We start from the raw sequence: 12,888 nt of genomic DNA on the forward strand, positions 1-12,888 counted from the left end.
GGCGGTGCTTGCGCTCTCGGCCGCCACGGCTCTCGCTCAACGCCCCTCCCCGGGGCGGGGCGGACCGGTCCGGCGGCGCTCGGCGCTGACGCTACGCCGACGCGCCCGACGTCGGGCACGTTGACGCCGGCGACGCGCAGCCGGGCCCGCTCCTCCCGTGCTCCGCCAGTGTCCGGCCGCGGGCCGGCCTTAGTGACTGGGGGCGGCGGGCCCGGGGCGGCGGGCGCGGGGCGCGCGCGCGGGCGCGGGCTGCCTTCGTCGGGCCCCGAGCTCGCCCGGAGCGAGCGGCCGCCCGGGAACCGCCGCGGAGCCTCCTCGCCTGCTCCCGCCGGCGAGCAAGGTAAGGGAGCGGGAGACTGAGGCAGGCTCGGGCGGAGCGGGGTCCCGGGAGCCAGCGCCTCCCCGGGGACGGCTCCGCCGCCGATTAACGTCAGTCCCGCGGGTCGGGCGCGCTCCGGGGGGCGCGGGGCGGGGACTGGGGGTGGGGCCCGCGGCGCGGGGTCGGTGGGAGAGCCCTTCGGGCGCCGCTGGCACCCCGGCGGGACCCCGGGAGGAGGCGTTCCCCGGCCGCGCCCCGAGGGACGAGCTCTGGGCCCGGCGCGCCGCCCCCTCCCCTGCCCCCGGCGCCCCGGTGATCCCAGCCCCGAGTGCGAAAGGCAAACACCTGTGGCCTCGAGAAACCCCGATTCGGGCCGAGCTCCCCGTTGTAAACGGTTCTCGGCACCCCGGGGCCCGGGGATCCGCAGCACCTGGTACGAGTGTGAACGTGGAGAGGTCGTGAGACCGTCCGGTGCGTGGTCTAGGGCATCTCCCTCTCGGGGGTCTGCGGAGCCGGGAATACCGCCCGCAGCTTCGGGCACCGGCCCTCCTATCCCTGTGCCCCTCGTTATATTTGAGACACTTAATAGCCTCTCATAATCTCACCTTTCACTTTTCTTTCCTAGCCGTCACGGCTGTATTGACCTGCTATATTTCCATTGTGGAATTTTTTTTTTTTTTTTTGGTCTGGTACCTTACGTAAGTTAGATTGTCGGACCACAACCACCATTGCAGCCATTGAAAAACATGTCTCCCAGCCCCTAAGGAATCCAGGCCTTTTAGTGCCCCCCAAATCCAGCCCAAGAATTCAAGGGAGCAGTCAGTCCTTTCCCAGGAGCTGACTGCACACATTCCTGTAAGATGCCTGGTGGATTTGTACTTGTCCGTTTTACTGGCTGTGTGTGCTCCTGGGCTTTTTCTGCAGACTGATTGGGTGGCGTGTGTTTCGACTCTCTTTCCCCTACCGGGAAATAGGAAAGAAGAAAAAAAAAAAAAAAAAAAAAACAGGTTACAGAAGCACACGTGTTTTCAACATCTAGAAAAGACAGCTTGGCAAATAAAATACCAAGGGTCTGCTCTTTATGTCCTTTATGGATCCTTGTCTGTTAATGTATTCTTCATCTTGTGGTTTGCATGTGTGTGCTTTCCCAGTTTGTCATGCTCAGAGCTTAACAATCAGATCCGAGAATAAGGCTGTCGGCCTTTCATTTATTAACGACAGGTAGCTATAAAGTCGCGGCTCTGTCAGAGGCCATACTTTGCACTTACTGACTGTATGTATTCTGGGTCTTTTCTTTCAAGATGATGTGCGAGGTGATGCCAACCATCAGTGAAGCAGAAGGCCCCCCGGGAGGAAGTGGGAGCCATGGGTCCGGCTCGCCTTCGCAGCCAGATGCGGATTCGCATTTTGAACAGTTGATGGTGTCCATGCTGGAGGAGAAGGACCGCCTTCTGGAGACGCTGAGAGAGACTCAGGAGACACTGGCGCTCACTCAGGGGAAATTGCACGAGGTTGGCCATGAAAGAGATTCCTTGCAGAGGCAGCTCAACACCGCACTTCCGCAGGTACGGATGCTCTTCCCTCCCCGCAGCTTTACAGATCGGTGTCTCCTAAGTGGTGTCACCTCTGTGAGGTCATCCTGCTGGTGTCGGTATTTTTAGATGCGTACTAAGCCTAACCATTTGTGAGCTGATGGGGTTCTGGTGTTTGTAAGAGCTATAGAGCATGGTCCTGAGGATTAAACTTCTCAGGGAAAAAGGTTCTGCCCCTCTGCAGTCCTGTGAAAACCCCTCGTTACTCTCGTTCCTTCCTTCGGGGCGGCAGGAGGAACTGGATTTGGGGTGGCGCTCCCAAAGTGTTTGAAAAAGGACCTTGGAACAGTCAAGCTATGTGGTGCCTTTTGATCACTCGCCTTCAGCCATTTCTTGTTAAATGGGTATTTCCTGTGGATTTGTAGCAAAATGAGTGGACAAATAGGTTTGGTTTCGCAGGAAAATGCTTGTCCAGTCCACGTTTATCAGGACACCTGCCTGTTGTAGATGAAACTTGTTCTAGGAAATAGAAGGCTGGACTGATTCCTTTGGAACCTTCTCCTTGGCACATGGGAATTCCAAAGCTGCAGTTGTTCATTTAAGTATGTTACGTTTGGACCAGCGTTTCAAACCCGTTTATTACGGAGCTGAATGAGGGTTTAATGATAGGTGAAGGGAGAAAATGGCAACGGGAATGTAAGGTAAAAGGCACAGCGTGGTGGGAGAGAGGAAAGTGACTGGGGTGTGTGAGAGCTGTCTAGGTGCCGTTTTACTTATTCATAAGAGCTGCCTTGATGGTGCTCTCAGGCAGCCCTGAATAGGCACACACATGCTCTCGTGGTGGGCCTGCAGTGCTGAATTAGTGAATGAATAATTACTGGCCTTAATGCCTTTCTTGGCTTTAGTCAGCTGCCCTGAAAGATTGATAAGTCTAACATTTGGATTTCTTTTTCAGCAGCAATAATTTAATGTTAGTGCTATAATATTTCCTTTTTGGATTAGAGAATCATTAAGTTTTTTTCTCATTCCAGTCCTCTAAATTACCAATTTTATTTAGGTCAGATTTTATTACCCGAAGCTTAAAAGGATTGGTCGTGTTATCTCTTGCCAGATTTTAGTGTATTTGTGAATATTTTCAGTTGTGTTGTTTTGTGTGTGTGATTGTTTTAATGTAATTTGAGGTGTATGTCAAATACTTACATATTTGGTGAGCTAGGTTTTTTTTAATGGAGCACAAGGACACAACAGGGAAGGGACCGGAGTTTGTGCAGTACAGGGGGTTGTCACACCAGTGGGGTGAGACCATTGCTCAATGGTTTGTTTCTAGCTGCTGCTCAGTGTGGTAACCTGGAAATGCCTCATTAGGTAGAGATGGTGTCGCACAGTCACCTCAACACCTAAGCGCCCGGGGCCAGCATTTCAGAAACACAGGAACCATCATGTAAATGTGCTTTGGATACTTTCCTTTCTTGGCATTTATCTCCTGTTTGGTGGTTAACAGTGTAGCCAGATCGGAGGCATATGAATCAGATAAGTACATTTGTTCTCCTGGCACATTATGTAGGCAAGTATATACTTCAAAATCTGAATATAACATACACCAGGAAAACTCACATGTCATAAGTGTACATCTCTGAATTCTTCACAAAGTGAACACACTCTTGTAACCACCACTAGATCAAGAAACAGAACATTACCACGTTCCCAGAAGCCCCTCCTCCCTGCTCCCAGAAATTGTCCCCCAAAGCTAACTATCCCCCACCCCTCCATTTTTTGGAAGGATTTTTCATTTTATTTGTTCCAGTGGTTTTCAATTTTTTTTTTTAACCATAAGAACTCTTTCTTCAAGAAAACTTGTATTCAGAATCCCAATATATAAAACAAATATCAGTAGAAAATTACGGTCTTGACTTTTTTCTTTTTTTAAATATTTTTATTGATTTTAGAGAGGAAAGGGGAAAGAGAAATAGAAACATCAATGATCTGAGAGAGTCATTGATCTGCTGCCTCCTGCACAATCCACATGGGATGGAGCCTGCAACCAGGGCATATGGCCTCACCAGGAATCGAATCGTTACCTCCTGGTCATAGGTTGATGTTCAACCATTGAGCCACACCAGCCTGCCCGCTTTTGACTTTTGGTGATGATTGCTTTGGCATGTTCTTGACTTTATATAAATGCAGTAAAGTAATAGGTATATTTTGTTTCTTGATTCTTTCATTCAACATTGTATGTGAGATCCATCCACGTTGTCTTACGTAGCTTTGTTTATTCTCATCTGCTGTCTAGTAACCCAATATATGAATGAATACACCATTAGAGAGGGATGAAGGGAGAGAGAAACATTGATGTGAGAGAGATACATCGATTGTTAGGCATGATCTTCCAGTGCATGGGATTCAGCTTTAACCAACTGAGCCACACCAGCCAGGGCTGTCATAACTTACTCTTTCTACTGTTTGTGGGTAACTGGGTTGTTTCTAGTTTTTGTAAAGGCTGCCCTGGATATCCTTGCTTGTTTTTGGGTACAGATCTGTATACATTCCTATTAGGTGTGTTCAGAGGAGTGACAAGCAGTGGTATGCATTTGATCAGCCTCAGTACACACTGCCCTGAGTGGTGTTGGTACCAGTTTGTACCACCTGCAGTGTGTGAGCAATCAGTAGTTCTTTGGTGCATGGTCTCATCAGTTCTTTTATTCTCGCTGTCTGGTGGGTGTTGAGTGCATATATGTATGGCTGATTTTCTTTTACGTTCTTGTGTTTGCCTCTTCACTCTCAGTGGTGTCTTTTGATAAGTTTTCATTTTAATGTAGCCCAATTGATGCTCTTGGTTCATTGCACCATAACATGAAGTTCATGAAGGTGTTTTCCTGTGAAAGCTTTCTTGTTTTATCTGTCACATTTAGATCTGTAATCCATCTTAAATTGATTTTTGTTTATGGTGTGAGATAGAGGCCAAGATCCTTCCCCACGGAAATATATGATATCCAAATGACACCACATAGTTTATTAAGAAGACCATCCTTCCCTAGTGCACTGCAGTGTCGTCTCTGTCATAAATCCAGTCACTGTAAATGTGACTGTGCCCTTGATCTTTGGTTGTTTTTGCACAAATGCCACACTGTCTAACTTACTGTAGATTTAGTCAGTCTTGATAGCTGGTAATTGAAGTCCTTCAGCTTTGCTCTGATTCATGTTTACCTAGCTAATATTGACCCTTTGTGTTTTCAGATAAATTTTAGGGTCTATTTGGCAGTCTCTCCCCAAAAAATGTGCTGGAATTTTAATTGAGATTGCATTAAATCTGTAGACCAACGTGGGGAGTACTGACATCTTTTTAATATTGGTGTTATAATCCATCAACACAATATCGCCTACCATTTATTTAGATCTTCTTTAACATGTCTTAGTATTTTACAGTTTTCTGTGTATATTTAATACATGTTTATAATTTATTCATAGGTATTTGATATTTTTGATGCCATTAAATTATATCTTTACGAATTAAATTATGCAGTTGTGTATTACTGGTATATAGAGATAGAACTTTTTGGATATTCACTTGCTAAATATATTTCTAATAAAAATTCTTGTATTTTATATGCATACATATTGTGTCTGCAAACAACACTTTCTTTTTTTTTTCTTTCCCAGTGCTATACACATTATTCTTTTTCTTGCCTTATTGTGCTGGCTAAGATCTCCAGTACAGTGTCAAGTAGAAATGATGAGAATAGGTTTCCTTGGATCGCTTACCAATATCAGAGGGAAAGCATTTTGTATTTTACCATTACAAGTGATATTTGATGTAGCTTCTTTTTATATATTTTTATCCAAATTTGAAAATTCTCTATTTTTAATTTGCTAAGCATTTTTAAAATAATGAATTAAGTTATTATGTTAACATTTTTTACTTTAAAATTTTTCAGTTACAGTTGACATTCAATATTATTAATTTTAGGGATATATTAATAGTATGGTGGTTAGTACTTACATAACTTACAGAGTGATAGTCCCCCATAAGTCTAGTACCTATTTGGTACTATTCATAGTTCCCACAATATTATTGACCGTACTCCCTATGCTATACTTTATGACTATTTTTGTAACTGGCAATTCATACATATTAATCCCTTCCCCCCTTTCACCCAGCCTCCACTCTCTGCCTTCCCTGCTCATCTGGTGACCATCAGTTTGTATCAAGTGATTTTTCTTTTATGTGGTGGTTTAACTTAAAAATTTTTTTTTTGAAATTCTGTAATAATCTCAACCTGACCTCAGTGTATTCTTCTTTCACTGTTTTTGTTGTTGTTAATATATTTTAGAATTATTTCATCGGCATTCATGAGAAATTGGTCTGTAATTTTACTTTTTTGAATTGCCTTTATTGAAAGTATGTATTTGACAGTTTCCAACTTGGCAATAAATGATGGTGATTTAGTTATAATTAAATAGAAATGAGTATATGAAAGACTAATGAAGTTCAAAGAAGTATTATGTTTCAATATATGTATATTATCTTCTTGCCCAATAAAATTTTATGCCTCTATTAAAATTAACTAGTAATGAACTTATTTCAGTTTTTTAAAAAAACAATTTCTAGTCTCAAAATTTTTATTTTGTTACATCCTCATTGAAAACCTAATTGGGAGCCAAGAAACGTATCTTGTAAAGAGTCAGGCAAAAACAGTGTAGCCATGCAAGTAAATTATAATTGAAACTATGGGATCATGATGGATCTGTAGCATCCAACACTTCTCTGCACTGAGTGTCTCTGACGCTAAATACCGTACCTGTACGTATTTTCGAGCCCTGGGTTTACAGTCCATTATTTTTGTTGGGTTTAATCAGGGTTATGCTGGTCGCAGAAAGCCCCAGGAGAGTTCCTGTGAGATTGGTGTTCTTTTCCTTTAGATTTTTGAGAGAAGCTGGTATAGGGTTTGTTTTTGTGTGTGAGAAGGCTTTAATTTCAGATTCATTTTCTTACACGGAAGTAGGAATTTTCTTATTTTCTGTTTCTTGTGTCTATCTAGGAATTCATTCAGTTCACCCGAATTGTTCAGTTAGTGAGTGTAAAGTGGCTCGTGTCCCCTTTACAATTATTTGATATTGGTCACTGTGCTTTATTTCTTTTTCTTGCTGGTCTTGCTAGGAGTTTATCAAATGTATTAATCTTTTCAGAGAACCATCTTTTGGCTTTATCGATTTTTTTCCTATGTAATATTTGTTTTCTATTTCATTAATTTGTTAAATATATTTTATTGATATTTATTTATTTATTTTACAGAGAGGTGGGGAGAGGGATAGAGAATTAAAAACACCGATGAGAGAGAAACATCAATCTGTTGCCTCTTGCACATACCCCCACCAGGGATGTGCTTGCAACCAAGGTACATGCCCTTGACCGGAATCGAACCCGGAACCTTTCAGTCCCCAAGCCGACGACGACGCTCTATCCATTGAGCCAAACCGGTTTCGGCTCCACAAGTTTTGATAAGCCCAATTTTTATTCTTTAAGTAAAAATATTAAATGGTGTAGCTCAGGGGTTGAGCATCGACCCATGAACCAGGATGTCACCCATTCAATTCCTAGTCAGAGCATATGCCCGGGTTTTGGGCTGATCCCTAGCAAGGGCTGTGCAAGAGGCAGCTGATCAATGTTGGTGTTTCTCTCTCATCCATGTTTCTCTCTCTCTCTCTCTCTCTCTCTCTCTCTCTCTCTCTCTCTCTCAAAAAAAAAAATCAGTAAAAACATATTAAAATATTTAAAATTTTTTCATTGTAGTATCTTTTTTTTTTTTGTCATAAAGTTTTTAGAAAGTATACTGCTTGCCAATGTTTGGGGGATAGTCTATTTATCTTTGAGTTGATACTTAATTTCATGAAGATACCTGTCTTTTTTCAGGCTGCTATAGCAGCACCATAGACTAGTTGACTTAGAAACAACAGAATTTATTTCTCCTGGTCTGGAGGCTGGGAAGTCCAAGGTCACGGTGCCAGCAGATTTGATGTCGGTGAGAGCCTGCTTCCTGGTGTATAGATGGCCAGCTTCTCACTGTCCTCACATACTGACAGGGAAAAGGCCTGTTCACTCATGACCCATCCCCTCCCAAAGTCCCTGCCTTCTCACACCGTCACCTTGGGGCGGGGGGGAGGACTTGGAGGGGACATAAGCTGTCAATCCACTGCAGCTCCTGAGTAGACTGCATTATTTCAGTCCTTGGAGATGTGTTGAGCTTGCCTGATGGGGACCCAGCATATATTCCTTTTTGTGAACTCTTCCTTGGATACTTGAAAATAATGAGTATTGGTGGGAAAGCAGTGTTGTATGTATATCAGATCAGATTTGTTTGAAAGCAACAAATGAGATTTTTGAAACACATTTCTCTCAGAGAACTCTAGTATATGAAACAGAAGAGAGAATCCAATTGTTCAGGTCGAGTATTGGGTGGGACCCCAAATTTTGCCCGCCTCTCTCCCAGAGTCTGCTAATCCCTGAGACAGGAGTGTATATTTCTTTTTTAAATGTTTTCATGGATTTTAGAGAGAGAGGAAGAGAAAAAAATATCAGTGTGAGAGAGAAACATCGATCAGCTGCCTCCCGTATTCACCCTGACCAGGAACAAATCTGCAGCCGGGCATGTGCCCTGCCTGGGAATTGAACCTGTGACCTGATGCATGGGACAGCCCCAGTCACTTAGCCACACCAGCCAGTCCTGAACAAGGTCTTAAAAATCACAACTCAGCCGGGTCAGTGTTGCTCAGTGGTTGAGCATGGACCCATGAACCAGGAGGTCAAAGTTCAGTTCTTGTCAGAGCACATTGATCTCCAGTGGGGAGGCATGCAGGAGGCAGCCGATCAATGTTCTCTCATCATTAATGTTCCTATCTTTCTGTCCCTCTCCCTTCCTCTCTCTGAAATCAATAAAAATATATTGGGGGGGGGAGGCGGTCACAACTTAGTGAGAAGTAAGCCTACTTGCATCAGATGTGTGGATTGTCACAGCAGAGGTTTAGGGGAAGCTGGTGGCAGTATCAGGTGTGCTGGGTGGACTGGAAAGGGAAGCAGTGGAAGCAGACTGGTTGGGAGGATGAGATCTGGAAAACTCTGATGCTGGGGAGACAAGAATGGGGGTAGAAATGCTCCCGAACATTGGGGAGTGCGGCTCCCGCCCCCCAAGGGAAGTGTATGCCGCTAGGGGCCGGGTGGAGGGGCCCCGGGGTCACAGCCAGAGGTGCAGTGCTCAACTGGAATTCCGTTTGCAGGGCTTTCCACAAGGCAGTCCAGCACTGGCTGAGCTTCAGTCAGTACAGAGTTCAGGGAGACCCCCCTCCTAATCAGGGTGTGGTACTTAGTCGGGGCCTCCTCGCTGGGGGTAGGCTGTTACGATGGTCCCCCTGGTGTGCCTCACCAACTTGGCAGAACCTCGCTCAGGAGACGGTGCTTATTGCCATGGTTTCTAGTTAATGCAACGGTTAAATATATCCTTTCCAAGTAGCTCTGGCCCATTTGTATCTTCTCTTTTTTGCACAATTTGCATCTTTTTTAAAGCAACACTTACCTTGTCTTCCTGTGTCAACACCTTTAATTGTCTACATGAGATAGAGCCTTCCACTCTTTAAAAAAAAAGGGGGGGGGTGTATTGATTTCAGAGAGAGGAAGGAAGAGAGGAATAGAACATCAATGATGAGAGAGAATCATTGATCGGCTGCCTTTTGCATGACCCCTACTGGGGATCAAGCCTGCAACCTGGGCATATGCCCTGATTGGGAACCAAACAGTGACCTCCTGGTTCATAGGTTAATGGTCAACCACTGAGCCACACCGGCCAGGCGAGCCTTCCACTTTCAGTTGAACCCCTAAGGTTCCGAGTTCCATATCCATGGGAGACTGTGGTAGAGGCAGACAGAGTCCCTGTCTTTCGAGAGTTGGCATATCAAACTGCTTCTCAATGGAAGTAGATTGTGAGGTGTATCTTCACAGATGACATATTGAAAAGACACAGCCAAGGCTGCCTGAGGTGTGCTGTCTATGGCACATTGGGATCCAGGAGTGACCCAGAGAAGGCCTGTGGAGGGTCTATTGGTCAGAGGTCCAGAGGCCGAGAGAAGCCAGCAGTGAGATCTTCCCCAGCACTGTGACTGCAGGGGCTAAGGCCAGAGGCAAGGAAGAACTTGGCCCTGGCTCACACCATGGGAGGGAGGCCATTGTTCCTGGAGCGAAGGGAGGAGTGCACCAGGTGAGGGCGGCCAGGTGGGCAGGGTGGGCAGGCAAAGCCTCTCCTGCCAAAGAGGGGGGTTTTCTAAACAGTGTCACGGGCCAGGTGGAGGGATTGACAAGTTTCATTGGGATATATTTAGATCATGCTTATGCTGCTTAGAGAATGGGTTGGGGGGCAAAATGGACACAAGATGGGAAACATTGGTTAGAGTGGTCGCTTATTTTTTTCATATTTTTTTAGCTAATCCTCACCAGAGGATTTTTTTCCATTGATTTTTTTTTTTTTTTTTTTTGAGAGAGAGAGAGAGAGAGAGTGGAAAGGAGGTGGGGTGAGTGGAGAGAGAAAGAAGCATGGATGTGAGTCATACCGATTGGCTGCTTCCCATATGTGCCCCAGTTGGGTCAGGGATTGAACCTGCAACCCAGATACATGTCCTTGTCAGAATCACACCCAAAACCCTTTTGTTCTTGGGCTGACGCTCCAACCACTGAGCCAAACCAGCCATGGGACATTGTTTTCTTTATCCTATTTAGATTTTTAGTGCCTTATTATTATAATTATCCTACTGAGTCAAGCTTTAGAATTGTTTTTACAATTCTTTTGAGTTTTATTTTTTTATTTATTTAAAATATATTTTATTGGTTTTTTTACAAAGAGGAAGGGAAAGGGATAGAGAGCTAGGAACATTGATGAGAGAGAAACATCGACCAGCTGCCTCTTGCACACCCCCTGCTGGGGATGTGCCCACAACCAATGTACATGCCCTTGACCGGAATCAAACCTGGGACCTTTCAGTTCACTGAGCCCAACCGGTTTCGGCTTTTTTGAGTTTTAGAATAAATATATCTTAAGAATATATGAAGCCCAGCCCTGGCCAGTGTGGCTCAGTTGGTGGGAGAGTCCTCCTGTCTACTAAAAAGTTTCAAATTCCATCTCTAGTTGAAAAGTGTACGGGAGGCAATTGAGCAATGTTTTCTTTCCCTCCCTGCCTCTCTCTAAAATCAATTTTTAAAAAAAGAATATATGCAAATTGACCCTTGTACAAAATGGATTTGAACTGTGCAGACCCACATATATGCACTTTTTGTTTTTGGTACACACATACGGTACTGTAAATGTATTTTCTCTTCCTTATAATTTTCTTTTTTTTTAATTTTTTTTTTAATTGATTTTGTACAGAGAGGAAGGGAGAGAGATAGAGAGTTAGAAATATCAATGAGAGAGAGTCATCGATCAGCTGCCTCTTGCACACCCCCCTACTGGGGATATGCCCGCAACCAAGGTACATGCCCTTGACTGGAATCGAACCCGGGACCTTTCAGTCCCCAAGCCGACGCTCTATCCATTGAGCCAAACCGGTTTTGGCTCTTCCTTATAATTTTCTTAACTTATTTTCTTTAAGTTACTTTATTGTAAGCATACAGTATATAACATAACATAAAAATATGTATTAATCGACTTTATTTGATCGGTAAGGCTTCAGTCAAGAGTAAGTCATGATTAGATAAGTTTTTGGATAGTCAAAAGTTATAAGCAGGCATATTTTTTACTGCATGGGCAGGTCGGTACCCCAAACCCCCTCCCCATTGTTCAGCTGTCAAGTGTAGGTAGAATAATGTGTTTTAAAGCAATATGAAATAATATAACCACACAAAATTTGATAGCACAGTTAGGTTCATTTGTTTTTGTTTATTCTTAATTTTAGGGTTTGCATTTTCGTTTGGAATACAATTTTTTTCCAAATACATAAAACGTTTATATGATCCAAAAATCAGAATCACAGAACTAGCATACTCAGAAGCCTTACCCCTTCCATCTCTGTCCACCCACCTCTTATAGGTGGGATGACCACGTGCCCCAGTTTGCATGAATAGTCCTGGGTTTTGCTTCTTTTCAAGTCCTGTGTACAGCTTCTTTCAAGCATTTCAGTTCTGCGTCAGGGCTCAAACAAGCTCTTGGGGGCTAGCCTTGTAAAGTTGGGTTCTAATGACTGGTGTCATTTCTGTGGTAAAGTTGACTTTGATTTCAAAGAATTTATGCAAGAACTTGAATATACCACCTGTTTGCAAATTGTCTAGAATCATCTACATCAACTATTTTTCGTAATTTGAATGTCAGGTTGATTATTAAGTGAACCTTCGTTCCTTCTTTGTTTCTCTTTAGAGAGAAAAACTTAAAATGCAGTGAAATGTTGTGTTGGCAGATAATTTTAATTACTTCAGAGGAGTTTCGCTCCATTGAATGCCTGACAGGCAGTCTGAGGGAGGTGGTCTGTGGGCTGGGCTCGGGGTCTGACCTCTTTCCCTGGAGGGTCACCCCTTGTCCCAGGCCTGGGCTGCCTCTGCGTGAGCCCTGGGAGCTTGACAGCATCTGTCCTGTTTTCCAGGAGTTTGCAGCACTTACTAAAGAGCTCAGTGTGTGCAGGGAGCAGCTGCTTGAGCGGGAAGAGGAGATTGCTGAACTGAAGGCAGAAAGAAACAACACCAGGGTGAGTCTGGTCTGCGTGCTCTCACACTGGCCTCGGCGTTGCTGTCGGGAGCAGTGCTGCTGGCTTTCTTCTCAAAGATGACCCGCTCCGTCTGGCTTCAAGCAGTTTCAACATTCCCGTGTCTCCACTGCATTTGATCAGTTCAGTGTTCTCGGTCCTGGCTTGAAATTGATGATGAGAAGAACTGGTATTTTAATACAGTGGAGACGGTTCTCTCTGACTTTAGACTAAAATGAAGGGAATCAGGCTCGTGTTAACATGAGAGTGAAGGGAGTTATTTGCTCCAGATTCAAATACGATACTAGAGTGTTCCTTAAATGTGTT

At 44.3% G+C, this 12,888-nt stretch overlaps 1 protein-coding gene across 5 annotated transcripts in view; it reads left to right on the top strand.

Annotated features, from left to right (window-relative positions):
- PPFIA1 (PTPRF interacting protein alpha 1) overlaps positions 1-12,888 on the top strand; it is a 54,848-nt gene that overhangs the window by 529 nt on the left and 41,431 nt on the right. For 3 of the 5 annotated variants that reach the window (XM_036427823.2, XM_036427824.2, XM_036427825.2), the window contains exons 2-3: positions 1,621-1,884; positions 12,463-12,564. In XM_036427823.2, the coding sequence (XP_036283716.1) occupies positions 1,621-1,884; positions 12,463-12,564 (366 nt within the window). Of the gene's footprint in view, positions 1-96; positions 341-1,620; positions 1,885-12,462; positions 12,565-12,888 lie in introns of those variants that run through there. The other 2 variants (XM_036427826.2, XM_036427827.2) reach the window with 2 other exon arrangements.

The sequence above is a fragment of the Pipistrellus kuhlii genome, unplaced genomic scaffold (assembly GCF_014108245.1).
Source record: "Pipistrellus kuhlii isolate mPipKuh1 unplaced genomic scaffold, mPipKuh1.p scaffold_m20_p_9, whole genome shotgun sequence".
Taxonomy (NCBI): domain Eukaryota; kingdom Metazoa; phylum Chordata; class Mammalia; order Chiroptera; family Vespertilionidae; genus Pipistrellus; species Pipistrellus kuhlii.